This window comes from Podarcis muralis, chromosome Z (genome assembly GCF_964188315.1).
Source record: "Podarcis muralis chromosome Z, rPodMur119.hap1.1, whole genome shotgun sequence".
In the NCBI taxonomy this organism is placed as follows: domain Eukaryota; kingdom Metazoa; phylum Chordata; class Lepidosauria; order Squamata; family Lacertidae; genus Podarcis; species Podarcis muralis.
The window spans coordinates 46,776,151-46,801,965 of record NC_135673.1 but is presented as its reverse complement, the minus strand read 5'-3'; the positions used below and the strand labels follow the sequence as shown (position 1 = coordinate 46,801,965).

Here is a 25,815-nt window from a genome sequence, read left to right as displayed (position 1 = left end):
GTTGCACAGGGTTTGGGACAGTTTATAGAAAAGGTGAGTGAGAGGTGACATGCTAAGATTGCAAAATTATGCATGGCATGGGGAAAGTGGAGGGAAGTTTATCTTCCTCCCTCATAACTCTAGAACTCACTGGCATCCAATGAAACTGAATGTGGGAATATTAAGGACACATAAAACGAAGAACTTCTCTATGCAGTAAAGAGTTAAACCGTGGAACTTGCTCCCACAGGAGGCAGTGATGGACACAAACTTGGATGCTTTTAAAAGAGGAAGAGACAAAATTACAGTGGAGAGGGCTATTGATGGCCACAAGCCAGGATGGAGTCAGAGGAAGCAATTCTTCTGAATATCAGTTGCTGGAAACCACAGAAGTGGGGAGAGTTGCTCTTGTGCTTGAGTCCTGCTTGCTGGTTTCCCACAGACATCTGGCTGGCCACTGTAAGAACAGGGTGCTGGACAAGATGGGCCAGCAGGCTCTTCTTCTCTCGTGTTCTTAACCTCCTGATCCAGTTACCCATTCATATTCTCTCTCTGGGTTTTAATGCTTTTCATCCTCATAGCAGACACATTGAAATTAATCATCCCAGTTAGCTGAGGTTCATTAATTTCAATGGGTCTACTCTTAAACATAGCTTGTGAATAAGTAGTAATAGCAAGAAGAAGGGGAAAAGAGGGGCAGGAGGTTTCAGCTAGGGGGCCCAACTTGAATAAAATATTGGGGGGGGGGAGGCAATAAGCCCCACCCTGCATAACTGATCACATGACATGGTGCACGCACACTGTTCAAATGGCAATGCCCATCAGCTTTGGGGGCCCTTCAAATATTTTATTGGGGTGTGTGTGTGAAGACCTCTTGGTCTCTAAGAGTTTGCTCCTATGGCTCCCGGAACTGACACAGCACCCCCAACTGCAGAGATGTGGGCCTCGGCAGGTGCCGAGCTAACCCATTGCACGATTGCAAGATTTAATGCTAACACACCCCTGACCCTCATAGCCTGCCCCAGGATAACTGGTGTAGGTGCCTATCCTGATTCAGATTGCAGTGAGACACAATGCCTCAACACAGCAGCTGCCTGCAATGCAGAAACACATGCATTAACCAAATGATTGATTGATTGATTTTAATTTAATGTGTTTATATGCCACATTTCCCTCCAATGAGCTCATGGTGGTGTACAATGTTCTCTTCTTCCCCATTTTATCCTCACAACAACCCAGTGAAGTGGGCTATGCACAAGGTCACCCAGTGAGCTTCATGGCTGAGTAGGGATTCAAAACCTTGTCTCCCAAGTCACAGTCCATTGTGTCACCCTGCCTCTCCACACATGTTCAGGGGGCCTTAAACCCTGTTAATGCAGCAGTCATCATGAATTGCCTTGTGATATAGACTGTGCTCTTCCTTGTGCCTTTTCTCTCCACGCCCTGATGTCTTTGTCTATTCCCTCTGGTTGCAGATGGCTTGGCTCTTTTCTCTCGCTGTGCAATATTCACAGCAGGTATTGTCCTTATTACTTACACTGCATTAGTGTGGGGTGGAGATTGCACAAGAGTTTCCTTTTCCTATTTTTATTTCAACTGTTTTTAAAGATGGGGACAAAGTACAGAAATGGACACTCTAGGAAGCAGCCAATGAAATCCCAAGCGTGCAGCCATATGAACAAATAGCTGGGATAGCTTGGAAGAGCATGTGACTCTTAAATCTCACGGCCATGGGTTCAAGCCCCATGTTGGGCAAAAGATTCCTGCTTTGCAGGGGGTTGGACTAGAATGACCCTCATGGTCTGTCCAATTCTACAGTTCTATGAACTCCATTTACCCAACCATTTTTATTCTTCCAGGGTTCCTGAACAGACACATCCATGCTGTCAGAAGAGATTTAAATAACTCAAAAATTAGCTTTAGCTGTTTAAAAAGAGCTATTTAAATCCTTTTTTTATTCTCCTCTGCTTCTCACACTGTGAAAACATTATTTGGGACCTTGTTTTGTAGCCAGGGCTAGTCTTTTTTAAAAAAAAAAACAGATCTAGAAGCTTGGCTGTTGATTTCCATTTTGAATTTCTTCACTGACTCAGATCTGAGCTCCCCTCTTTGGGCATCATGAATCAGTACATAGACCCTTGTTTTTCCCAAAATAAGGACAGAAAACCAACAGAACTCCTGCTTTGATTGGGTTTCACACCCTAATGCAGCTTTGTCTCCCAACTTGTCTCCCACAGCGCATAGTTAACCTACGAAACTCCCTTCCACAGGCAACAGTGATGGCCACCAACTCAGATGGCTTTAAAAGAGGAATGGACAAATTCATGGAGGAGAAGGCTACTGAGGACTACTGGCCACAATGGCTCTGCTCTGCTACCAGGGACAGCCAATCCCATTTCACCACCTAAGGCGAAATAGGAATTCCTGCACCCTGCTATGCCCTCCCACCCCAGTTCCACTGCCAGAATGCCCTGGATCTCTCTGAATTTGCAGAGCACCAGGGCATTCAGCAAAGTTCTGCTGCTTGACTTCTCCACCTGAGAGGGGAGGTATCCCAGCAGGTGGCATTGCCACTTGTCTTCTCCAACGCCAGGAAGAGAGGCAGAGTGCCAACACGGCACACAGGAAAAGCCTCTCTTGTGCTACTGTCGTCTGAGGCAGGTGCTCTGCTTGCCCCATGGGTGGGTCGGCTCAGTCTGTCACCCCACTTGGAGGCAGCAATGCTTCTTTATACCAGTTGCTGGAAACCTCAGGAAGGGAGAGTGTTTGGGTGCTGCTTGCAGATGTCCCACAGGCATCTGGTTGGCCAATGTAAGAACAGGATGCTGGACCAGATGGGCCATTGGCCTCATTCAGCAGGGCTCTTATATCCTTATGTTCATAGGCATGGCAATACACTCATGCCATAAGCCTCCAACATCTATCTACATGTCTTTCCTGATGACCTGGCGTGGCAAAAGGCAGGGAGCCCAAGCAGTAAATGGAGCCAGAGCCAACTACTTCCAGTTTCCCCCTCATCCTGCTCACGTCTGAGGTTCTGCAAGAGCAGCACTGGGACCAAGTAGGAGGGAACTGGTGGGCAGTGCCACCCATTGGCTGGGCCAGTTACAAGTGAGAGAGCAGGCAGTTGGGGCCTGGCTGAAGGCAGGCTGAATCTGGCAGGGCAGTGCCACCCTGGCTCTCAGAGACTAGGCCACCAAGGAAAGGATCACCATTGAATGTTTGCCAAGGATGCAGGTGCTGCCAGACTGAACCACAGGCACGCATCCAGGGCAGGAGAGAGCAGATGAGCCAGCCCAGCCCCTTGCAACTTCCCGCCTGCCTGCAATGGTGCCTTTTGCCGGGAGTTTCTTCCCACCGTGTTCTGGCAGATCCACTTTCTGCTGCAGCTTCGCTTTGGAGCCTCCAATCAGAAGGCTCCCTGGTGACATCAGCCTTTTTTTAAAAAAAAAACCACACATAAGAGGGCTCCGTCTCTGAATGCAAAACGGGTTCAACAGACAATGCAGCTGCAATCCATGCTTTGCTTCAAAGGGCAGCTCCCCATTCCGCCCAGCACTCCAGCAGCACCCCCAAAGAGAAGGAGCCAGGGGTGACTCAGGTCCAAAGGTGCCTTTATTCACAGTGATGGTGGGCTGCAGCTCCCTCTGGGCATCACCTTCGGTACTCAGCGATGCTTATCCTTCTTGCCTATCTCCCATCTGGCTTTGGCTGCTGTGGTCGTCTTACGAGGCTGGCCCTCATCATCTAGGCCGCCAGACGAACTGGTCCCAGACTTCCCACTGGCTTTCCCCTGGGCATAGGAGACAAACACAGATCAACAGAGTTTAGGGTGCAGCAGCAGTGGCCCTTGAAGGAGGCGGAGGTGGCAAGAACCCAACATCCATCCATCCATCCATAGCTCAACTTTATATCCAGGGAGCTCAAGGTGGTTTACGTGGTTCCTCCTTCCTCGTTTAATCTCCACAACAACAACCCAAGGTCACCCAGTCAGCTTCATGTGGTCAAGTGGGAATTTGAACCCTGGTCTCCCAGGTCCTAATCTGACACGCTAACCACTATGCCACCACTTGGTCTCAGGTAAAAGCAGGGGTGTGCCCATAACACCCCAGTGCTCCAAACAAGTATCTCTCTTTCCCCCACCATTCTCTCTGCTATTGCACATGGCTGAAGACTCCCCTTCCCTTGGATGTTGGTTGCATCCATCTACTCTCCAACAGCCCTGCCCTCCTCCACTGATTTAAAAGTCAAGAAGGCAATTCTTCACTCAGTTAAAGAGAAATCAGGGGGGAAAGTTTTGGGTCCAAAGTTCAAAAGTTAAGAACCAATGTGGCATAATGGTTAGAGTGTCAGGCTAAAACCTGGGAAAGGAGGGTTCAAATCCCAAAACCACGCAGCTCACTGGGGGACCTTTGGCTAGCACCCACCTCTTAGCCTAACCTGTTAACAGAACTTGCAGCTTTTTCAACTGAGTTGAAAAAAATCACACAGTTTCTGGAGTACAAAGGCTTTATTCATGCTGCAACTATTTACTGGATGTGTGTAGATGAGAGAGAGAAAATAACAGACATATTGTCTCAACAAGTTGGGAGAGAACAGCAAACAAAACACAGCTCATCATTTAGGGGTGGGGTTAACTTAAACAAAGCAAAGACTACACATAAGTGCTGGCCACATTGCTAAACAAACTGTGTTGTCTTGTGGTTTAAAGTAACACATCCATTATCTGCAAACGCAAGAGAAGGAAATGCATTTTTCTCCACCATGGCCTACCTCACAGGATTTTTGGGAAGATGAAATGGGGAGAATCATGTGCAACACCTTGGGCTCACTGGAGGAAAAGGTGGGATATAAATGTAACAAATAAATAAAAAATACCAGAGTGGTGTGAAGTGACAAACTATACCTGGCACCTTAATATCTATGCACATGTGCTACTCCTAACGACAAGTTTTAGTCAACCCCACCCTGCCCAGATTTTTTTTTTTTATTAAAAACAACAACCACCCCTGGGAAGAAAGGCAATTCCCTGAGGCAGGAGGAGACTAGCTCCCTCATGGCAAGATCACAAAGGCTACAAGGTGCTGAAGATGGAAAGAGATAGGATGCTAAACTAGAGGTGAGAAAACTAAGGGCAGCAGGTATCTCTGTCAAGCCCGCAGAATTCTCCCCTAGCACTGCACCCCTGCCCAGCCACACCCTCTTTCTCCCCAGGCCACGCCTCTCACCAGCCCTGCTTCACACCCTCCCTGGGTGCTTTTACCTGGCTCAAACAAGGCCTTTTGCTTGCCTAGATGGAGTCCAGACAAGAGAGGGGTATGTGCATGGCAAGTCCTGGAGTTGCGTCAGACAAGCTATACAGGGCCAAAATGAGCTGGATCTGCCCCCCCCCCCCAGGTAAAAATGAGTGCCTCACCACCATCTGATTTGCTAGTGCCATGCACGATAGGAGTGATTCCATGGTTGGGGGCTTCTTGCCATCTGTGCTCTTGAGAATCTTGAGGCGGCTTTTCTCAAGGAGGTCACACTGGTTACGCAAGGAGTCTGAAGGGCAAGCAGAGATGCTCAGTGGGAAGAGGACCTTCTGCTGCAGCCTTGAAAAGCCCAGCTGGCTGCACCATCGACCCAAACACAGCTTTATGGCCTGTCACAGTGCATGTAGCAATTACAATTTCCAAAACATTTTTTTTTAAAAAAATCAGACTTGTTCTCTGCTTCACAACCACCCTGATGAGGCTGAGCCACATCCACTCCATACATTTTTAGCAGTGCCCACCAAATAATCCTGGGGACTGTAGTTCACCACTCAGAACTATAATTCCCAGCACCCTTAACAAACTAGAGTTCCCAGGTTTCTTTGGGGGGAAGTTGTGTGCTTTCAAGGTACGATGTGGATGTGACCATCCCGATTGGTGCCATTTTACAGAAGTGGGGGCTGAGGCTGTGGGAGAGACAGTGACTGGCTGAGCTTAAAAGGCAACCCCTGCTCTGAGTGAGCAACTGGAGAGGCAGAACAGTGTGGAAAAGTAGTTCAGGGTCAGCTTAAGACCAACCTGGTGTTCAGTGGAAAATCATAGCATTCTTCTCAGTTGGGAGGGACCCTGGAGGACATCAAGTCCAACCCCTACCCCAGCTCAGTGTTGGAAGATTACAGCTACAGTATCCCTGACAGATGCTCAGAAGCCTCCAGGGAAGGAGAACCACCACCTTCCAAGGCATGCTGTCCTGTTGTTGAACAGCTCTGATCGTTCTGAAGTTTCTCTTGCTGTCCAGCCTTGTTGGGTGCAAAGCAATGATGCTTGCAATAAGTTAGAGAGGTGGGCTAGAGGCTCGGACCCTCACTGATTCCTTCTGCTGATGGTTTTCTCTCTCTCAGCTTAACTTCCTTTCTGCTGCTGCTTCAGTTAGTGTTAGTGTTAGTGTTGGACCTTCCTTTTAGCTGACCTCATGATTCCATGACAGCCACATGGGAGCTTGTACTCAGAATGGCTTTGTTTACTAGGAGTAATAAACCCTATGTTTCATTATTATTTCAACCAGCACTCTTACCCATCAAATTATTTCTGCACCCCACAGAGATAGATGAGACAGACAGACAGACAGATAGATGATATAGATATAGTTATCTCCAGACCATTCTGAGCAACAGAGAACAAGCCTACTCCATGACTGGATCAGGCCAATGGCCCATCTAGTCCAGCATCCTGTTCTCACAGTGGCCAACCAGATACTTGTGCGAAACCATGGAGCAGGATCTGAGCAGAGAGCAACTCTCCCCTCCTGTGGTTTTCAGCAACTGCTGTTCAGAAGCATTGCTGCCTCCAGCTGTGGAGGCAGAGCACAGCCATTAAGGAGAGTAGCCTTTCAAAGCCCTTTCCACCATTAATTTGTCTAATCCTCTTTTAAAACCCTCCAAATTGCTGGACACCACTACCTCCTGGGGAAGTGAGTTCCACTATGCGCTGAGTGAATAAGTACTTTATGTTATATCAGGGAAGGTCCTAGAACAGATAATTCAACAGTCAGTCTGTGAGCACTTAGAAAAGAATGCTGTGATTACCAACTTCTCAAAAGCAAGTTAAGCCAGACAAATTTCATTTATTTATTTATTTCTGATGCAGTTACAAACTTTGTGGATCAGGGGAACACTGAAGATGAAGTGTATATTGATTTCAGGAAGGCTTTTGACAAAGTCCCCCATGATATTTTTGCAGAGAAGCTGATAAAATGTGGGCTAGATGTAGTAGATTTGTAGCTGCTAGGTGGTTCTGTAACTGGTTGACTGACTGAACCCAAAGAGTGCTCAGTAATGGTTCCTTGTCATCCTGGAAAAAAGTGACAATTGGGGTGCCACACGGTACTGTCCTGAGCCTGTTGTTGCTCAACATCTTTATAAATGACTTGGACAAAGGAATTGAGGGGATGCTCAACAAATTTGCAGATGACACCAAACTGGGAGGGGTAACTAATGCTGCAGGGGAAAAAAGGATTCAGTGTGGCCTTAACAGACTGGAGAACTGGGTTCAAACTAAAAAAATGAATTTCAGTAGAAACAAATCTAAGGTTCTGCACTTGGGCAGGAATAGGCAGCTGCACAAAGATAAGATGGGGAAATCTGACTTATCAGTAGAACTTGTGAAAAGGATCTAGGGGACTTAGTGGACCACAAGCTTAACATGAGCCAAAAAAAAGCTGATGGTATTCTAGTATGCCTATATTCAACAGAAGTATAGTGTTCCGATCAAGGGAAGTAATAGTCTCGGTCTATTCTGCCATGGTCAGCTCACACCTGGAGTCCTGTGTCCAGTTTTGTGCACCACAATTTAAGAAGGACATTGAGAAGCTGGAATGTGTGCAGAGGAGGATGACTAAGATTATGAAGGGTCTGGAAACCATTCCTTATGCAAGATGGTTGAGGGAGCTGGGTATTAGCCTGGAAATGAGGAAACTGAGAGGAGATATGATAGCTATCCTCAGATATCTCAAGGGCTATTTCCTGGAAGATGGAACAAGGTTGTTTTTTTCTGCTTTGGAGGGCAGGCGTCAAACTGTGATAAAGGAGATTCTGACTAAGCATTAGGAAGAACTTTCTTTCAGTAAGAGTAAGAAGTCTTTCATTAAGAGCTGTTCAGCAGTGGGATGGTCTCCCTTGGGAGGTGGTGGACTCTCCTTCCTTGGAGGTTTTCAGCAGAGATTGGAGGGCCATCTGTCATGGATGCTTTAACTGAGATTCCTGCATTGCAGAGGGTTGGACTAGATGGTGCTTGGAGTCCCTTCCAATTCTATGATTACATCATCTGCCCTAAATCTCCCAGCAATCAGCTTCACTTAGTGTCCATGAGCTCTAGTGTTTTGAGAGAGGGAGGAAAAAACTTCCCCCTATCTTCTCTCTCCAAGCCTTGCATAGATTTATAAACTTCCATCCTTTCAAATACATGATGGCAGCTATCATGTCTCCCCTTAGCCTAACATGCCCACACCCTCAAAGGACTCTGATTCCAGAGCCCTCACAGATTCCAGATCCCTCTTGGTCTCCCTTCTCTGAATGCACACTCTCAACATCCTCCTTATCTCCCTGATACAGCCCACAGCTACCATGCACCGCTTCTGCCCTTTTCCCTCTCTTTACAGAGCCGGGTAGCTCTGAATCTGCCCTAAACTCCAGCGCATGCCACATCTGGCCACAGTGTGCTGGGGATCTTTGACCCAGAGTCTTTCTACATTTGCTGCCCCTCTGGTAGCTGGTGAAGAACCCTGGTGGTCCCTGCTAGATCTTTCTCGGTATTAGGAGTAGCAACTCTCCAGAGGCAGAATCTGGGATTCTGTGCTGGGACTGGTAATGGCCGGCCTGGCTCTGAACGGAAAGAGAGTATGGGAAAGTAGAAATGATGAGTAGCCTTAGGATGCTTGCTTATCTCTTGGGCTAGCCTGTCCAAGGCAAACATGAGAGTCCGCTAATTCTCATAACACCGTCCAGCTGCGGAGGCTCCCCACCCCCGTCCCCTTTTTGGAGCTCGTTATAAAATAAGAGATACCTCTAAAGAGCCTTGGATCGGCCGGATTGAAGATAAAAGTTGGCCTGACCTGCTAGAGATATAAAACCACCAGTCAAAAAAGGAACAAAGCTCTGCCTATTTCCTGACTGCATGTTGGTTTATTGTCTAATCTAGGAGTCTTGGATCTCTGTTGGGGCTTGAAGGAAGGCTAGAGCAAAGCAGAGTGTTGTGAGTTTGCGGGGCAGGGTGGGGGAGGGGCGGTTAGGCTGTATGCCCAAGTCAGTTCTATTATTGGAACCAGCAAGGACTCAATTATTGGAATAGCCAGGCTGCTTCTTGGTAATGGCCTAAGTATAGGTCTTTAAGGTAACAAAGGAAGTGGCTCTGTGCCAGAGGGCAAATGGGTGGGGGGCCCTCCCTCAACTGGGTGTTAAGTTAGAAAGACAAAAGGCAGAGTGGAGAGTTGTGTGTGTGAGAGAGAGAGCTGGAAGGTAGAAGCAGGCGCAAGCCAGAGAGGGAGAGCCATGCTTGATTTCTCCTGGAATCCAAGGCTGTGATTGGGACAACAAAGACTTTCTTGGTTGTTAATGCTGTGTGTTAATGCTTGGTTGTGTAATGCTCCAGCGTAGGCTCAGGTTGTGTATATGTGTGAATAAGCCATATATCATAAAGACACCACAGTCTCCACTGAACCTCATTCCTAGGAAACTGAGCCATGGATATATATATGACTGGAACCCATGCTTTATAGAGTTTCCTAAAAACAAGGATAGCAATAGGCTCTGTTTCAGTTGTTGACTTTAAAAATTGGGGAGGTGGTGGTGGGAGATTTTGAAGAAGGTTTTGGTGGACCTGAGCCACATTTACACCATACATTTAAAGCACTTTAAAAACTCACGGCTTCCCCCAAAGGATTATGGGAGCTGTGGTTTGTTAAGGGTGCTGGGAGTTTTCCGGAGACCCCCTATTCCCCTCAAAGCTACAATTCCACTATGTGTGGTTGGACCATCAATCCCTCTTCACGAGGGACTTGGGAACTGTAGCTTTGCAAGGGGAATAGGGGACCTCCTAAAACCAATCTGCACCCTTAACAAACCACAGCTCCCAGAGTATTTTAGGGGAAGCCATTTTGTTTAAAGTGGTATTGCCATGCTTCAAATGTGGGGGAGGTGGTGGGAGGAGATTTTGAAGAAAGGCTGTGACTGGGAGAAACAAGACCTTATTGGGGTTTTAATGCTGTGAGCCCCTCCAGGTTGCATAGAATTGTGAATAAGTCATATGCCATAAAGACACCCCAGTCTCTGCTGTCCCTTACTGCCAGCAAACCGAACCCTGGGTAATCGCCTGGAACCTCTGGAGTCTCTCTCCACTCAGAGATTGGTGCTCAACAAGAGGGAAAGATCAGAGTCAGGTAATTTAGGTTTGTTTTGTTTTGTTTTTTCCTGCCTGCACTCTCCTGGTGAAGCATTCCTCAAGTGGAACTACCCTTTTCTTATGCAACTTGCTTGTATTATTGGATAAAAAGGTCTGTTGTGCCCATATATTGAAATCTTTTCTAAGGCTGGTATGGTTGGTGGGGGACCTGCTTTGTTCTTAATCCAGTGGTTGACAATTCTGCCTCTCAGGTTTCTGAGGGTATTGGGGCAATTGTTGGCTGACTCACCCAGAAATTTCTAGTACAGATAGGTCTTCTGCTCAGACCTAAAGGGGGTAGAATTGGCCTCTGTTCGGACACCCAGTGCCTCAGTTCTATTTTAATAATAATAAAAAAAAAAATGCTAGGTGTCGAAGTCTGTCTAGAATATACCACCACTTGGAGATCTAAAAGCTCTGCCTTCTACTCGGATCTGTGAATTGCAGGGACAAAAGAACAGCTACACATAACCTGCCTATAGTGGTACCTCAGTTTAAGAACAGCTCTGCTTACGAATGATTTGGTTCACAAACTCCGCAAAACTGGAAGTGGTGTCCCAGGTTGCGAACTTTACCTTGGTCTAAGAATGGGATCTGAACGGTGGAAGGGCACCGGCGGCGGGAGGCCTCATTAGGGAAAGCACGCCTCGGTTTTCAGAACGGACTTCTGGAACAGATTAAGTTCGTAAACTGAGGTAGCACTATATTGACATCAGGCAGCTGCCTTCACTGTATCCTTTTCAGCACCTGCTGAAAAAGAATTTATTTCAGCAAGCCTACCCAGACATGTACAACGTTGACATGTGTTATAACCTGGTTTTTTAGCTTACTAAATATTTAAATACTTCTTGTTTTTGACTTTTTCTTTTCCAGATAATTTCATTGTTTTACTTTCCTTTCTTGCAAACTTCTTTGAGGTTTCCTTTGTTTTTGGGTTTGGCAGTCAAGGAGCGCTTTATATAAATTTCATGAAACAAAACAAATAAACGTTAGAGGAGCCTGGTTGCTGGGTCAGACCAAAGGCCTATCTAGTCCAACATTTTGTTACCACAGAGGCCTTGGCGGGAAAGCCTGAAAGCAGGAGGCAAGTTCAACAGCAAGTTCCTCCTATTTGTCAGTTGCACTGACTCAGGAAAGCACTGGGTGAGCTGATGTTACGCGACACCACAACGTCATGCATGACACCCGGATGTCAGACGTGATGCCCAGAGGTGATGCCACCCGGGCATCGCTCAGCTTCCATGGCTGACATTTCCTGTACCTCCTGCCACCACCATGGCCAGGGGGTGCTACCCCTCCACAGCAGCAGCAGCAGCAGGAGGAGGAGCTGCAGTGTTGTTGACTTGCATGACAGCATCGCCTCTGGGTGTCACGTACGGCATTGTCATATCATGCACGATGTTTGAACGAATACTGAGGGGGCTCAGCCCCCTGCTAACAAATATGGGGGGGGGTCAAAGGGGTTCAGCCCCTAGGAGTCAGCACCCCTGCTCCTTGTGGTCCTTGGAAACTGGAATCCAGTGGAACACTGCCTCCAGCACTGTCGAAAATGCATGGCTGGAAGCTGCTGATAGCTTAAACCTCCACAGACTTGTTTGAAACCCTTTTAAAGTCATCCATGTTGGCAGCCAGCAGTATATCCTAAGGTACAGAGTCCCATAGTTCAGTTCTGCTCTGTTTCCTTTTGTATGTCCTGAATCTCCCACCATTTGGCTTCATTGCATAACCCCGCTGAGTTTTAATATGAGAGAGCAAGGCTTCCCCCCATCTGATGTAGGTTCCAGCACATCCCAGGTGGGCGCCATTGCCATTCTAAGAGAGCAAGGAAGGAGGCGTTCATGGTGATTTCCAGCACCTCTCTTTTCGCTGTGAGAGAGGGTGAGAAAAACTTCTTTCTAGCCCCTTTCTCCTATATGGTGTTGCTCACAGGGGAAGGAAATGTAAAAGGGGCTACTTTTACTTGCCCTGACTTTGTAGGTTTCAGAGTTGCGCTTTGATACACTGAGAATAGAAGTTTTAAGTCCTGCAAGTTCCTACCCAATAATTCTACTGGAGGGTGCTTGTACATAGGGTGAAAGGCCCGGTAGCTGTTTTCTTGTTTCGACCCTGCAAAGAGAGAACCCTGTGTTACTCGCTTTGACGCTTTGCAATGCATTTGCAACATGGAACTTGGGCTGAGTGCTCTGCATTCCTAGATACAAGTCGGGAGAATGCTCACGGCTGATTTCTACCAGCCTGCAGCTAATTGCCATTTGCCTTTTATTTATTTTATATTTATTTATTGCATTTATACCCTGCCTTCTTCTCCCAGGAGCTCGGGGGGGGGGGGATACAAAGAATCATAGAACTGTAAAGTTGGAAGGGACCCCCCAAGGGCCATCTAGTCCAACATCCTTCAATGCAGGAATCACAACTAAAGTTCCCAGAAACAACTTCCCCAGGCAGGTGCCATGAAGGTTCTGTCCCTAAGGGAGAACTGCCTGAACACACAAGGAAGGAGTTCAAAGGAGGATGGTCAAAATCAGCTCTTGAGTCAGCACTGCACCCTTCTGCAGGGCAATAAGAAGGAAAGAGCCATGGACCCTTTATGCCAGAGGGACGCAGGAATCCATAGCCACAAAGACCCGAGAGGGGAGTTCATGTGTTCTGTGGAGAGGACTGTACCTGCAGGCCAGTGGAAGAGACACAGCTGGCATTAGTAAGGAAGGGCTACATGGTTAGAGCCGCAGCTGTTTACTGCGATAGCTCTCAGCTGCACAAACGCCCTGACCTCCCCCGCACAATGGACCAACTAGCCTTGAGTGGGTGGGAGGCAGGCAGGCACAGTCCTGCTTCCCTCTTATGAGCATTCTTTAATGTTTTCAATTAGATTAGGAGAAGACGATAAACAGGAGGAGCAGGTGCGCAATGAAAGGAAAGAGAGGGAGATTCCACCCCAACCCAAGCCATATTTTGGTGCCAAGAGCAGCTGCATTCCCTAACCTGCCCCCTGGACAACCTGAAGATTGTGCCAATTAAGCACACACATTTCTTTTGCACCATGAGTTCTCAGTTGGCTCACCCTCAAGACTAGCATGATACTGAAGAATAAAAGTCTACCTACTAGCATCCAGAACTCTATTTCAGCCACCCCTCTAGCTTCTGAGATTTCGTCACCATCCAAATATTTCTGAGTGTATCTTTTGCTTTTACAGGGGCTAGGAATTTGTTCCTTAATGGAAGCCAAGATTTGCAGAAAGCCAAATCCTGCACTCAGGACCCTGTCCTGTGCTCTTTTTTTGCTCTGCACATCCAGAATTGTGGCAGATGCAGCCCTGGCTCCAGCTGGAGGGAGATTTCTCTGTGGTCTCCGAAAGATTAGAAAAGCCAGTTCCACAAAGCGTTGCCATGAAGCATCCGCAGTTATAAAGAAAGGGGAAGCCACTGCCTTACATTCCTTGATAATCCCATTCCAGGTGCAGCCCAGGTTGATGCAGATGGCTTGGAGGCTCTCCATCTTCCATCAGGCTGCATTAATTGGGAAAGTTCTCCCCCTCCTCATTTAATTCTCACAATAACCCTGTTAGGCAGGTGAGGTTGAGAGGCAGAGACTGTGGCCAAGTGGGAGTTTGAACCTCCAGCCCCTACTGGCTCTCTTTCCCAAGAGGTAAGCTCGCAGAAACCTGGGTACAAGCCAGCCTTCCCCAATCTGTCTGGCAAGTCTAGATGCTTTGGACTGCCTTTTCCCTTAAGAATTGTAGTCCACAAGTTTCTGGAAGGCACCAGGTACAACAGGTATGGAATACCCGGCAAGAGTCCATGGGGTGGGGAGGTCCCATAGTTCTGTATAAGAGCACCTGCCAAGCATGCAGGACAAAGGAAGCTGCATCATATCAGATTGGTCCATCTAGCTCAGGATTGTCTACTCTGACTGGCAGCAGCTCTCCAGGGTTTCAGACAGGTAGTCTCTCTCAGCCCTGAAGTTGCTATTGGGGTTTGAACCTGGGACCTTCTGCATGCAAAGAATGACAGAGTCCTCTGGGGTCCCAAGTTCAGTTCCTGGTATTGTTGGTTAAATGGCAGGTAAAGGGTCATGGGAAAAGCTTTGCTGTTGACCCCGGAATGCCACTGCTGGTCAGAGCAGATAATACTAACAGTATAGCTCAATATAATATATTGCACAAGTCAAGAAGCAGCTTTCTGATCAGAAGTGGGTAAGTGGCGCCTTGAACGAAACACAAGAAATGGCTGTTGCTCTTTTGCATATGCCAGCTAAGGCACTCACACACATATCTTAAAATTCCCCATTGCGTGCTACACAAAACAACCCATAAAATCAAAAATATACTGTGGCAAATGACCCTAATAATAATAATAATAATAATAATAATAATAATAATAAACACAGCCAGCGAGAAAATGAAGCTGAATTGTCAGCAGATCAGCAGGCACAGTCAAGGTGCTAATAAAACCTCTCTAACCTGGGGTCCTCTGAGATGTTTGGGATTACAGCCCATGCTGACTGACACTGATGGGATTTACAGTCTGAAATATCTGAAGATATCTGAAGAAACTGCCTTTATGCTCAGACCCATTGGTCCATAAAGTTCAGTATTGTCTAAATTGACTGGTAGATGTTCTCCAGGGTTTGGGGCTGCATATATTCCCTACCTAGAGATGAACCTGGGACCTTCTGCATGTAAAGGAGATGCGCTGCCACTGAGTCACAGCTCCTCCTCAGAGGTTTGGTGGGTTTCAGGCTGGGGGTGGGGGTGGGGCGTTTCCAGCCCTGCCTGTAGATGCTGGGGATTGAACCTGGGACCTTCTGCATGCAAAGCAGATGCCCTGCCACTTCCTTATGTTGGAGAAGGATGAGTTAGCACAACACAAGAAAACATAGCAAGATCCAAAGAGGAAATGTCAGGTTTCATTTTTAAGTTTCTAGACCTTATGACCACATGGGGCAAGAAAAAGCAACAGCAATTTAAGAGGCAGCTCTCTGGGTTTGCTTTGAAACAGCTCTGCCAGCTGTGCTACCAGTGGGAAGCCTGCGTATGTCTGACCCCACACCTTTGAGAAAGGGAATATTTGGAGCCAAGGAAGCAATGACTTTCAGGAAGCTGTGGCTACCACCTGTAGAACTAGCTGTGCAGGTGGGGGAAGGGGGCTTCCTAGTCCTTGGACGTACCTGGGGCGCCCCGCTCCACCTTACATATGTAGTAGGTCACACGGGGCGCGAGGAACTTGCTGGCATTGTCTTCTGGAAACTTGACTAGGAATAGCAGCTTCAGGGTCCCATTCTCTTCACACAAGTCGATGGGATCTGAAAAGGGAACAGAGAGATATGGGGGGCAGTGGAGTGGGTGGGTTCGCCTCCTTTCCTCTGTGTAAGCAGGGACTTTGCCTCTTTGTCAAAGAGCGAGCTGGCAGTAAATCACAGCATTCAAAGTTGGTGTTAATTCTTTATTAGCAAAAACATGACAGTCACAGACTTGGCTGTCAGGCCTAAGGAGCACAGCAGCTCATCCCTGGTAGGTCTTACCCCATAAAAATCAGTTGCTGAGACTGAAAGTCCCTACCTCCCCACAGCCATCTAAGTCCCTTCCTCACCAGGGCTTTCCCCAAACAATTAGAGACTACACCTGTGTGGAGCCTGCTGCTGTTCTGCCCATTTCAGCCCTCTTCTGGGGCTAGGAGACAGGAGGAGATGGGGGCTTGTTGCAGCAGGAAGGGGGACATCTGTGACTCTTCAAAAGCCTGATTTATCTCTGCCTCATGGCCTCTTCAGCCTCTGCTTCTGATCTTCTCAGAAGCAGACTCTCCCTGCTCACTAAACGCTCTTTCCTCTTCAGCTTCTGACAATTCCTCTCCCCAGTCTCGCCCCTCTTCTCCCTGTGACTACTTATTGCCATCCCACCACCACTCCCCAGGCTCTGAGCCCTGTTCCCTTGGGGGTTCCCCAACTGGTTCCTCCCACCATTCTTCTGTCTCCAACAAGTCCACGACACTCTCCTCCTTTGGTCAATGGTTGTGGGTCAGCTCCCACAGAACACAACTACGCCAGGAGTTGCCTGTTCTCAGTCTTGCATTTTACACTCTTGAAAAAAGTAATTGTGGTTATTTAATTGCCAGCTTTCCCCTAGGGCCTGATCTACAAACATTTAAATACAATAACAATGAAAGCAGCATACTTCAAATAGTCAAAGATCTGCATTGGCTCTCAGTACGTTTCCGAGCACAATTCAAAGTGTTGGTGCTGACCTTTAAAGCCCTAAACGGCCTCGGTCCTGTATACCTGAAGGAGCGTCTCCACCCCCATTGTTCAGCCCGGACACTGAGATCCAGCGCCGAGGGCCTTCTGGCAGTTCCCTCATTGCGAGAAGTAAGGTTACAGAGAACCAGGCAGAGGGCCTTCTCGGTAGTGGCGCCTGCCCTGTGGAACGCCTTCCCAGCAGATGTCAAAGCAATAAACAACTATTTTACTTTTAAAAGACAACTGAAGGCAGCCCTCTTTAGGGACGTTTTTAATGTCTGATGCTGTACTGTTTTTAATATTCAGTAGGAAGCCGCCCAGAGTGTCTGGGGAAACCCAGCCAGATGGGCGGGGTATAAATAATAAATTATTATTATTATTATTATTAGGCATCCAGTTGCGTAGCGAACAAACAACCTTCCAAAATATATAGTGGATTTCATATCTAAAAACAATTAAAACAATTTATATATCCAAAATAATCCCAGGTGCAATGCAGATGAAAAATAGGATTTAAAAATCTCCACTTGTTGAAACAGGAAAGAGGAGCCACAGGAGCTGAAAAGAAAATGGGAGTTCCAAAGTACATTTATTATGGATGGGTTAAGGACCTTCATGGGTGGCCAGTTTTTAGTCCTTAGTCAACAGAGCCCAAGGGTCTTCCTTTGAGTTTGTACTTCTGTTACATAGAAGTCACAAGCAGTGTGGACACAGGATATTTTCCACCTGGAGATAAGATGGCATGTCATTCCCCCCCCCCCAACCCAGCACTACCTGTTGCAGGATCCGTAGTACAGTCAACCAAAGGGAAGCAGTCTTTGTTGCCTCCTGACCATCAACTGGGCAGGGTTTGCCGCTCCACTTTCTTTGTGCTTTGGGAACTCATCTCACCTGTCCTGTGCAGTCCCACCTTGTCGCGCAGGTAATGCATTAGGAGTAAGACTGAGCAGTTAATGTTCGCCAGGAGTTGTCGTTGGTCTGCAAGAAGAGGAGCCAAGGATGGTTTCTATGGGCAGCAGCTGAGCCCACACACCATAACAGGCAGGGGGTTTTTTATATATATAGCAAGAGCCTGGGAGTGGGCTGTGGACTGAGTTCCCTTACCTTTTAAAAATTAAATATATATTTATTTTTTCTGGCAGAGAGGGCTGGAACAGACATACATCCAATGCCTGAGCCAAAAATCCACCTATATCTCTAATCAATAAAGTTGTGGCCGCTTCTAATCCAGATCATTGTCTGCCTGGGCAGAGGCACTGTGACTGGGCCCACAATAAACAAACAAACAGACATTGTGGTGAGTTCCCCCACCCTATCCCCCCAGAAAAAAATCACTGGCTAGAAGAGACACTGGTCTGCTTTCCATGGGAAAGTCTCCCCCAACCCCCAATGTTTTGTATCCAGGTGAGGCTAGGAGAGATCTCAGACTAGCATCCAGGACAGCTGCTGCCAGTTAGTGTGGTCAGTACTGAGCTAGATGGACCAATGGCCTGGCTCAGCATAAGGCAGCTTCCTCTGTTCCTACAACCCATGTTTATTGGGTTCCCCCTTACCTCCATATTTAACGCAGATAAACATTCCCCAAATCCCCTTGGTTCAGCTGGGCAGCTCTCGACCAGCTGAACCGCCCAGGAGCCATTGTGACACCTCAGAATAACCTCATAATGAGAGCCAGTGTGGCGTAATGGTTAGAGTGTTGGACTAGGACCTGGGAGAACAGGGTTTGAATCCCCACTTGGCCATGAAGCTAGAGTTGCCATATTTTGAAGAGCGAAGAAGAGGACGCTATGACGTCTCTCATTTTAAATACCCCTACTATATGTAGGGGGACGCGGGTGGCGCTGTGGGTTAAACCACAGAGCCTAGGACTTACTGATTAGAAGGTTGGTGGTTCGAGTCTCCGCGGCGGGGTGCGCTCCCGTTGCTTGGTTCCTGCTCCTGCCAACCTAGCAGTTCAAAAGCACATCAAAGTGCAAGTAGATAATAGGTGGATAAATACGTTTATCTTCTCTGGTGGGAAGGTAAACGGCGTTTCCATGTGCTGCTCTGGTTCGCCAGAAGAGGCTTAGTCATGCTGGCCACATGACCTGGCAGCTGTACGCCAGCTCCCTCGGCCAATAAAGTGAGATGAACGCCGCAACCCCAGAGTCGGCCACAACTGGACCTAATGGTCAGGGGTCCCTTTACCTTTACTATATGTAGGCTACAGAAGCTGTGATCTATTGCTGGTGGGGAGCAAGAGAAGAGAAGAGGAAAGCAAGTCCTGTCTACGTCTCATCCAGAAAGTATAGCCAGAGACATTTTGGCAAATTTTAAAAATCCACCTGGACAGAAATTTTATCCCTGGAAAAGAGGATATGTCCTGGAAAAAGAGGACAAATGGCAACCCTACATGAAGCTCCCTGGGTGACCTTGAGCCAGTCACCATCACTTAGCCTAACCTCCCTCAAAGGGTTGTTGTGAGGATGAAATGGGGAGGAAGCATGAACCATGTACACCACCTTGAGATCCTTGGAATATGAAGGTGGTATATAAATGTAAATAATAATGATGATGGTGATGATGATGATGGAACACAATGTGAGGGAGGCTGTGGTGTTAAAATCTCTGCAGGCATCTGCAGCTATGGCTGATCTCTGAAACAAATCAGGAAAGAAAAACAGTCAGCTGGACTGTTTTGCTTAGAGAGTCACCATCCAAAATCTGTGAGAAGGAAGACAGACTTTGGTCTTTCAAATTTCAACAGAAACTTGTGCGAGGTTAAAATTCGGCACACTCCTAGATGGAAACAAGAGCAGGATTTTGATTCACTTGTAGTGTAAAAATTATTGTGGACAATATGGTTTGATGTAAAATTTGGAGCACGAATGAATATGCAGTTGTAGATGTTTAAAAGGAGACTCCATGGAGGGGATGGGGGGGAAGCTGCGGAATTTGGAAAATCTCTTTATATTATTAGTTTGTGTTTAGTTACACTTTGTATTTGTAAAATCAATAAATATTCTTTACAGGAACTACCATGAGGCATATGTCATAGTCGCAGGGCTCTGTGGCGCTGCCTCATGTCTGCCTCTGCTGCAAGAAGGATTAAGTATGCCTTCTCAAGGCCACAGCATAGTCCCTGGCTATGCGAGCAGCTGAGCTGTAGGCAAAGGGCCGCATCTCAAGAGTAGAGCATCTGCTTTGCATGCAGAAGGCTTCTGGTTCAGTCCCCAGCATCTCCAGGTTGGGCTGGGGGACACCTCTGTCTGAAAACCCTGGGCAGCTTCTGCTGGTGAGTGCAGGCAGCTCTGGGTTAGAGCAGGACCAATAGTCCAGCTTAGTGTAAGGCAGGTTCCTATGTCTCTACCCTGTCCCAGCTGAGATGACCAACTCTAGCAGGGGCATGCAGGACTGCCCTGGGAAGGTGGGTGTGAATAGGGGCGACTGTCCCAGGCCCCTGCTTATCACTGGTGGCACAGACAGTAGCCCAAACTTCCTGGCTGGTCTTGCTGTCTCCTACCCAACTGGATAACCTCTCAAACCCCTCACTTGTTAGAGCAAGGCAGAGAAGTCGGGCGGAGGCAGCAGCAGCAGCAGCAAAAGAAACGAGATTAAGAAAGGAGGGAATAGGCCACCGGAGCTAAAGTGGCTGCAAAAAACAAGAAATTTCAAGTTAGCGGGTGAAGGACACAGAGAGGAAGGCCACTGGCACTTTTTGCAGCTGCAAACAACAACACAAAAAAAGCCAAGGGGCATGGGGGTAGCCAGGCTTTTTTTGGTGGGGTGTAGCCAAAGTTGTTGAGCTGTTCTTGAGAAATCACAAGTGAAAATGCCCCGTAAATAGGTCATTGCAGAGACAGGCTTCTGCTGTGGGGGGCAGAACCCTGGATAATTTAGTACTTTCAAATCCATAAAAATACATAGCCAGCTGAGGTTCTGCACCCCCTAACAAGAGGCCTGTCCCACCCTAACAAAAATCCTTTTCCTGCCCATGCTTTCAATGCTTTTCAATAATATCTGTGGATCTAGGGGGGCAGCTGCCCCCCTTGGCTACGTCCATGCCAGGGGACAATAGAGAGAGGGAGCCCAACAGGGCTAAAGTGGGTGCAAAAAATGGCTCAGAGTAAGAAAGGGGAAGGAGAATGTGGGGGAGAGGAAGGCTGCTGGCACTAATGCAGCTGCAAAAAGCAACACAAAGTTGCTGCTCAGTGTGTGGAGATTTCTGGACTGGATGACCCTCAGAGCCCCTTCCAACTCTGCAATTCTATGATTACACAGTATACTGGGTTTTGTAGTTGTAAACATTATTGCTTTCCCTTTTGCTCAAGACCACACTGCATTAGGGATGCAAGAAGGTGCCTTATCCCAAATCTTGGTCCATTTAGCTCAGTGAAGCAGGTTGTGGACTCTCCTTCCTTGGAGGTTTATAAGCAGCGGCTTGATGGCCATCTGTCATGGATGCTTTAGCTGGGATTGCATTGTAGGGGGTTGAATGAGATGACCCTTGGGGTCCCTTCCAACTGTACGATTCTAGGATTCTAAGAATGAAGATCATAGAATTATAGAATTGTTGGAAGGGACCAGAGGGGTCATCTAGTCCAACACCTTGCAATGTAGGAAACTTTTGTCCATTATGGAGCTTGAACCCACAATCCTAAGATTAAGAGTCTCATGCTCTACTGACTGAGTTATCCCAGCAGAATGCTCCTTGTTGTGACCTAAAGTCACTGGCCTTCTTCACACATGACTCTATGCCATGGTTTGATTAAGTCACAAAACATGAATCAACCAGGTGCTGTCCAGCAGATGATCAGACAAACCATGGTTCCTGTCCCAAATGCTATACCCCTAGTATATTTGTAGTTTGGTGAGTGTTTAGGGTGGGGTGGTAAGCCAATACAAGGTTAATAATAATGCTGGGTTCACATGTAATGCTAAGCCACAGTTAAAAACAAAACAAGATTCGGTTCATGGTTGTTTGGCAGTAAGCCAACAATAGTTAAGCTGCACAAAGCTCACACATCACTAAACTATGGCTTAATAAACCACAGTTCAGCATTTTGTGCAAACCGGGCTACTGAATCATTTCTTGAATGCATCTGCAACATGTTCATGGAAAACAAAACAGATTTGAGCAAGACATTCCAGAACAATACTCAGTATAGAACTCCCACACAATTAAAATATATCAACCCACCCTACAGTCCCAATTGTTGGAGAGGCTGTGCCCTGAAAGACACTTATTTCTACCTATGGTGGAATGTCCTGGTGTAAGTAAATTTTGGACGCTGGTCCAGAAAGAGCTTTCTGCATCAGTTACATAAACCATTGTTTACTCCCCGTATTTGTGTATATTATCCTTACATATGAAGGAACCAGGGGTCCTTCAAATGTCCAAGGGGTTTCGCTGCCTGAAGCAAAGGGCAAAAGTTGCCTCCTCCCCCCACTCCCATTCCATTTACAAAAGCCCTATTGCACCCCAAGGGCAATGGCCTAGTAGTTTACTGGGTTCAGGAGATGCTGCATGGGATGCATGCACAGAGCTCTCTCCACTCATTGCCCCTCAACATTTACTACCTGAGGCAGTTGCCTCCTTCTGCCTCATGGTAGTTCCTGTAAATAACTTTTTGACATTCTTATTTATTGCTGCTAGGCAAACGGTAGAACAACAACACAAACTTTTGAGCAATCTGTCCTTGCAAGCACCGTATAAAAACATTTGGAACAATGCAATTTTAGAAAAGATTACCCACAATCTACATTCATGGCAGCGTAAAGAACAGCCACTGCCTTTTAGTACAATGTGGTGGGACCTTGTTATATTATTAAATACTGGGGGACACCCCCCAAACCCTAGAAATTGATAAATGGCAGGATTTTGGTTTATGCACCAACTACTGGTGCTGAAGAAACTGAAATTGACCAATATTCATGGATTAAAGAACCTTTTAATGACGATGAAAGAGGAGAGCACAAAATATGGTCTGAAGCTCAACATCAAAAAAACGAAGATCATGGCCACTGGGCCCATCACCTCCTGGCAAATAGAAGGGGAAGAAATGGAGGCAGTGAGAGATTTTACTTTCTTGGGCTCCATGATCACTGCAGATGGTGACATCAGCCACGAAATTAAAAGACGCCTGCTCCTTGGGAGAAAGGCGATGACAGGCCTAGACAGCATCTTAAAAAGCAGAGACATCACCTTGCCAACAAAGGTCCATATAGTTAAAGCTATGGTTTTCCCAGTGAGAGCTGGACCATAAAGAAGGCTGATCACCAAAGAATTGATGCTTTTGAATTATGGTGCTGGAGGAGACTTGAGAGTCCCATGGACTGCAAGAAGATCAAACCTCCCCATTCTGAAGGAAATCAGCCCTGAGTGCTCACTGGAAGGACAGATCGTGAAGCTGAGGCTCCAATACTTTGGCCACCTCATGAGAAAAGAAGACTCCCTGGAAAAGACCCTGATGTTAGGAAAGATTGAGGGCACAAGAAGAAGGGAACGACGGAGGACGAGATGGTTGGACAGTGTTCTCAAAGCTACCAGCATGAGTTTGACCAAACTGCAGGAGGCAGTGGAAGACAGGAGTGCCTGGCGTGCTCTGGTGCATGGGATCATGAAGAGTCGGACACGACTAAATGACTAAACAACAACAACAACAGGATTTTGGTTAGATGGAGTATTGAAGGGAAGATTGCAGGCTGGAGGGAAAATACAGGCAAAGCTTTCTTTCCAAGACAGGGCCTCACCTGGGGTAAAGGAGTTAATGTGACAAAAAGTGTTGATGGCCCTTGTAAGAGGAATCTTGGGCCTGGGCAGACAGAAGGTTCCCAGAGTAACTGGGTGAAAGGTGACAGGAAAAGAGTCTTCAGAGCAAGGTATGCTGGGAAGAAGCAGAAAGAGGCCAAAACTGAGATCCATTTTGGGAAGGCTGGCTGAAGTCTGGTTAGGAGAGATGACTTGGACTCCAGTGCTGTTCTGCTATGAAGTACAAGTCCCTCTTGAAAGGACCATGCTGTAAGATCTGGACTCTCTCCATGCAGACTGAAGGTGTATATAGGTCAATAAACCATATTTCTTAAAGGAGTTTCTGCTGTGTCTTCAGTTCTTCAAATTGTTCAGTTGGTAGAGCATGAGACTTTTAATCTCAGGGTTGTGGGTTTGAGCCCCATGTTAGGCAAAAGATTCCTGCATTGCAGGGGGTTGGACTAGATGCCCCTCATGATCCCTTCCAAATCTACAATTCTATGATTCTCCAAAGGAGCACAGACCCTGGGTGAGTGCTTGGAACCCTCTGAAATCTTGCTGCTGCTCGGCAGAGAGTCGGGGTGGGGGTGGCGCCCAACTTTTGTAGCAATGTATACCTCTAATCACAGAAAAGAACATCTGTGAGAAACCGCAAGAACGATTTGGCTTGCATGATCTTCTTATGGTCTTCTGTCAAGGTCCAGCTTCTATTCTTGTATTTGTACTTATCCTCCCCTCCCATTGATGTATGACTTCCTTACATATGGAGCCAATGCTCCAGATCTCCTGTTTTCTTATGGCGGATGGGGGGATGTTCTATGTTGACTTCATATCTTCTGTTTGTTATCTATACAGTTAAGAATCCAATCAGTTATTTAAAAAAAAACCCCTCTGTTTTGGACAGCAGTATAAATGTTGACCTCAATTCTGCAATTAGTGAAAACTGGTGGTGACATTTATCTAGGACAAGCCAGTTCAAAAGGTAAAAATGTGTCCAGATGCAGAAGCTCAGGAATGGAACATAGGAAGTTGCCTTATAATGAATCAGACTCATTGGTCCAATATTGTCTGCTATGACCGGCAGCAGCTCTCCAAGGTTTCAGACAGGGATCTCACTCAGCCCTACCTGGAGATGACAAGGATTGGACAGGGCACCTTCGGCACTCAAACCAGGAGTTATACCGGGGAGCTATGGCCCTTCCCATGTAATTTGACAATGTTCTTAACTGCAGGGAAAGATCGCAACTATAGATCCCCACTAGAAAAGGAAATGTGTCTTAGGCCGCCTGTGTATTGGTGGCTTAAAACACAGCTAGGTAGTTCCTTTTTCTCAATTGAAGCTAGTTTTGAGGGGAGGCACATCAAGATGCAGTATTTCATAAGAAACAAAGGAATAGATACAGAATAGAGCGGACATGTTGTGCTCCTCCTGGTGTGCCACCCTTTGGTCCCCACCCTCTCACTTGCGGCTCCTAGAAGCTGTCAGAATGAGACAGCAGCCACAATCCTGGGAATGGCTTTGACTGGCCGGGTAAACCAGGTGAGGGAAGTCAGTGGGTCAAACCATCGGTGTGTTAGGGACTTCCCTGCATGCGAAGACAGGCTCCAGCATACTGAGCAGATCAGACCAACCGTGGGTCCAATGGTCAAGAAGGCAGTTTTTGCACGTGCTGTAGAGGGAAACAAGGGGGCAGGTGGGGCTTGTCCACCTGGGAAGGTTAACCCATGTAGAAGAATGAAAACTCAGATCCTAAACCTCCACTGGCTTGTGGGATACCTTCAGGAGAAGAAAAAGCTCAGGAGTAAACCCTACACAAATCCAGAGTGGAGTCCCTAAGATGGTTGGATGGGGCCTTGTACGCCTCCTTCTAGCAACTCCTGCAGCCAAGCGGGTCCCAAACGTATTGCTCTGTTTTGCTTTGGACCACATCAGTGAAGCTGGCAGGTGGATCTTGTTGTCTGGATGGCCTGGGACACTGCCCAAACTTGTGGGCCAGGGAGGACACTTCAATTTGATTTCACCCCTAGAGGTGCACCCCATTGTCTCTCGAGACAGACAGATGCCAGCAACAACTTTAAAGAGCAAATGTTGACCTCTGCCGTTGGCCACTCCTTCCTGTAGGGCAGGAATGATGCTGTCTTCCTCTGGCTCTGAGCAGAGTGGAAAAAAGAAGTTAGCAACACATTGCTGCTGAACTCCACTCAAGGCCTTGTGGGCAAATCTCACTGAGCTTGCTGTCGCTCACTTTGCTTGCTATGCTGACCCTCCCTGCTCGGTCACCCTGCCCAGGCCATGTTAAGAATTCCCAGTGTCTGCTGCAGCAACTGTTTCAAACTTTTGCATCCACATCTCTCTTGGCCTGTTTTTCAGATATCCAGGAGTGTCATGAGCTGAACTTGCTCTCTGCTTGCAAGCGGGGTGGGGCCGTGGACCTGGAGAATGTGGACGATGCCAGCAAAGAATC

General features: G+C 47.2%; 1 protein-coding gene across 1 annotated transcript; it reads right to left on the bottom strand.

The window, feature by feature from the left end:
- Positions 1 to 3,646: 3,646 nt before the first annotated feature.
- CZHXorf65 (chromosome Z CXorf65 homolog) lies at positions 3,647 to 18,198 on the bottom strand. The gene is made up of 6 exons (XM_028714924.2): positions 18,174 to 18,198; positions 17,512 to 17,598; positions 15,556 to 15,690; positions 12,426 to 12,494; positions 5,396 to 5,523; positions 3,647 to 3,772 (listed from the first exon to the last, which is right to left on the bottom strand). Exons 1-6 carry the CDS (start codon positions 18,196 to 18,198, stop codon positions 3,647 to 3,649), a joined length of 570 nt encoding a protein of 189 aa, XP_028570757.2.
- Positions 18,199 to 25,815: the final 7,617 nt, after the last annotated feature.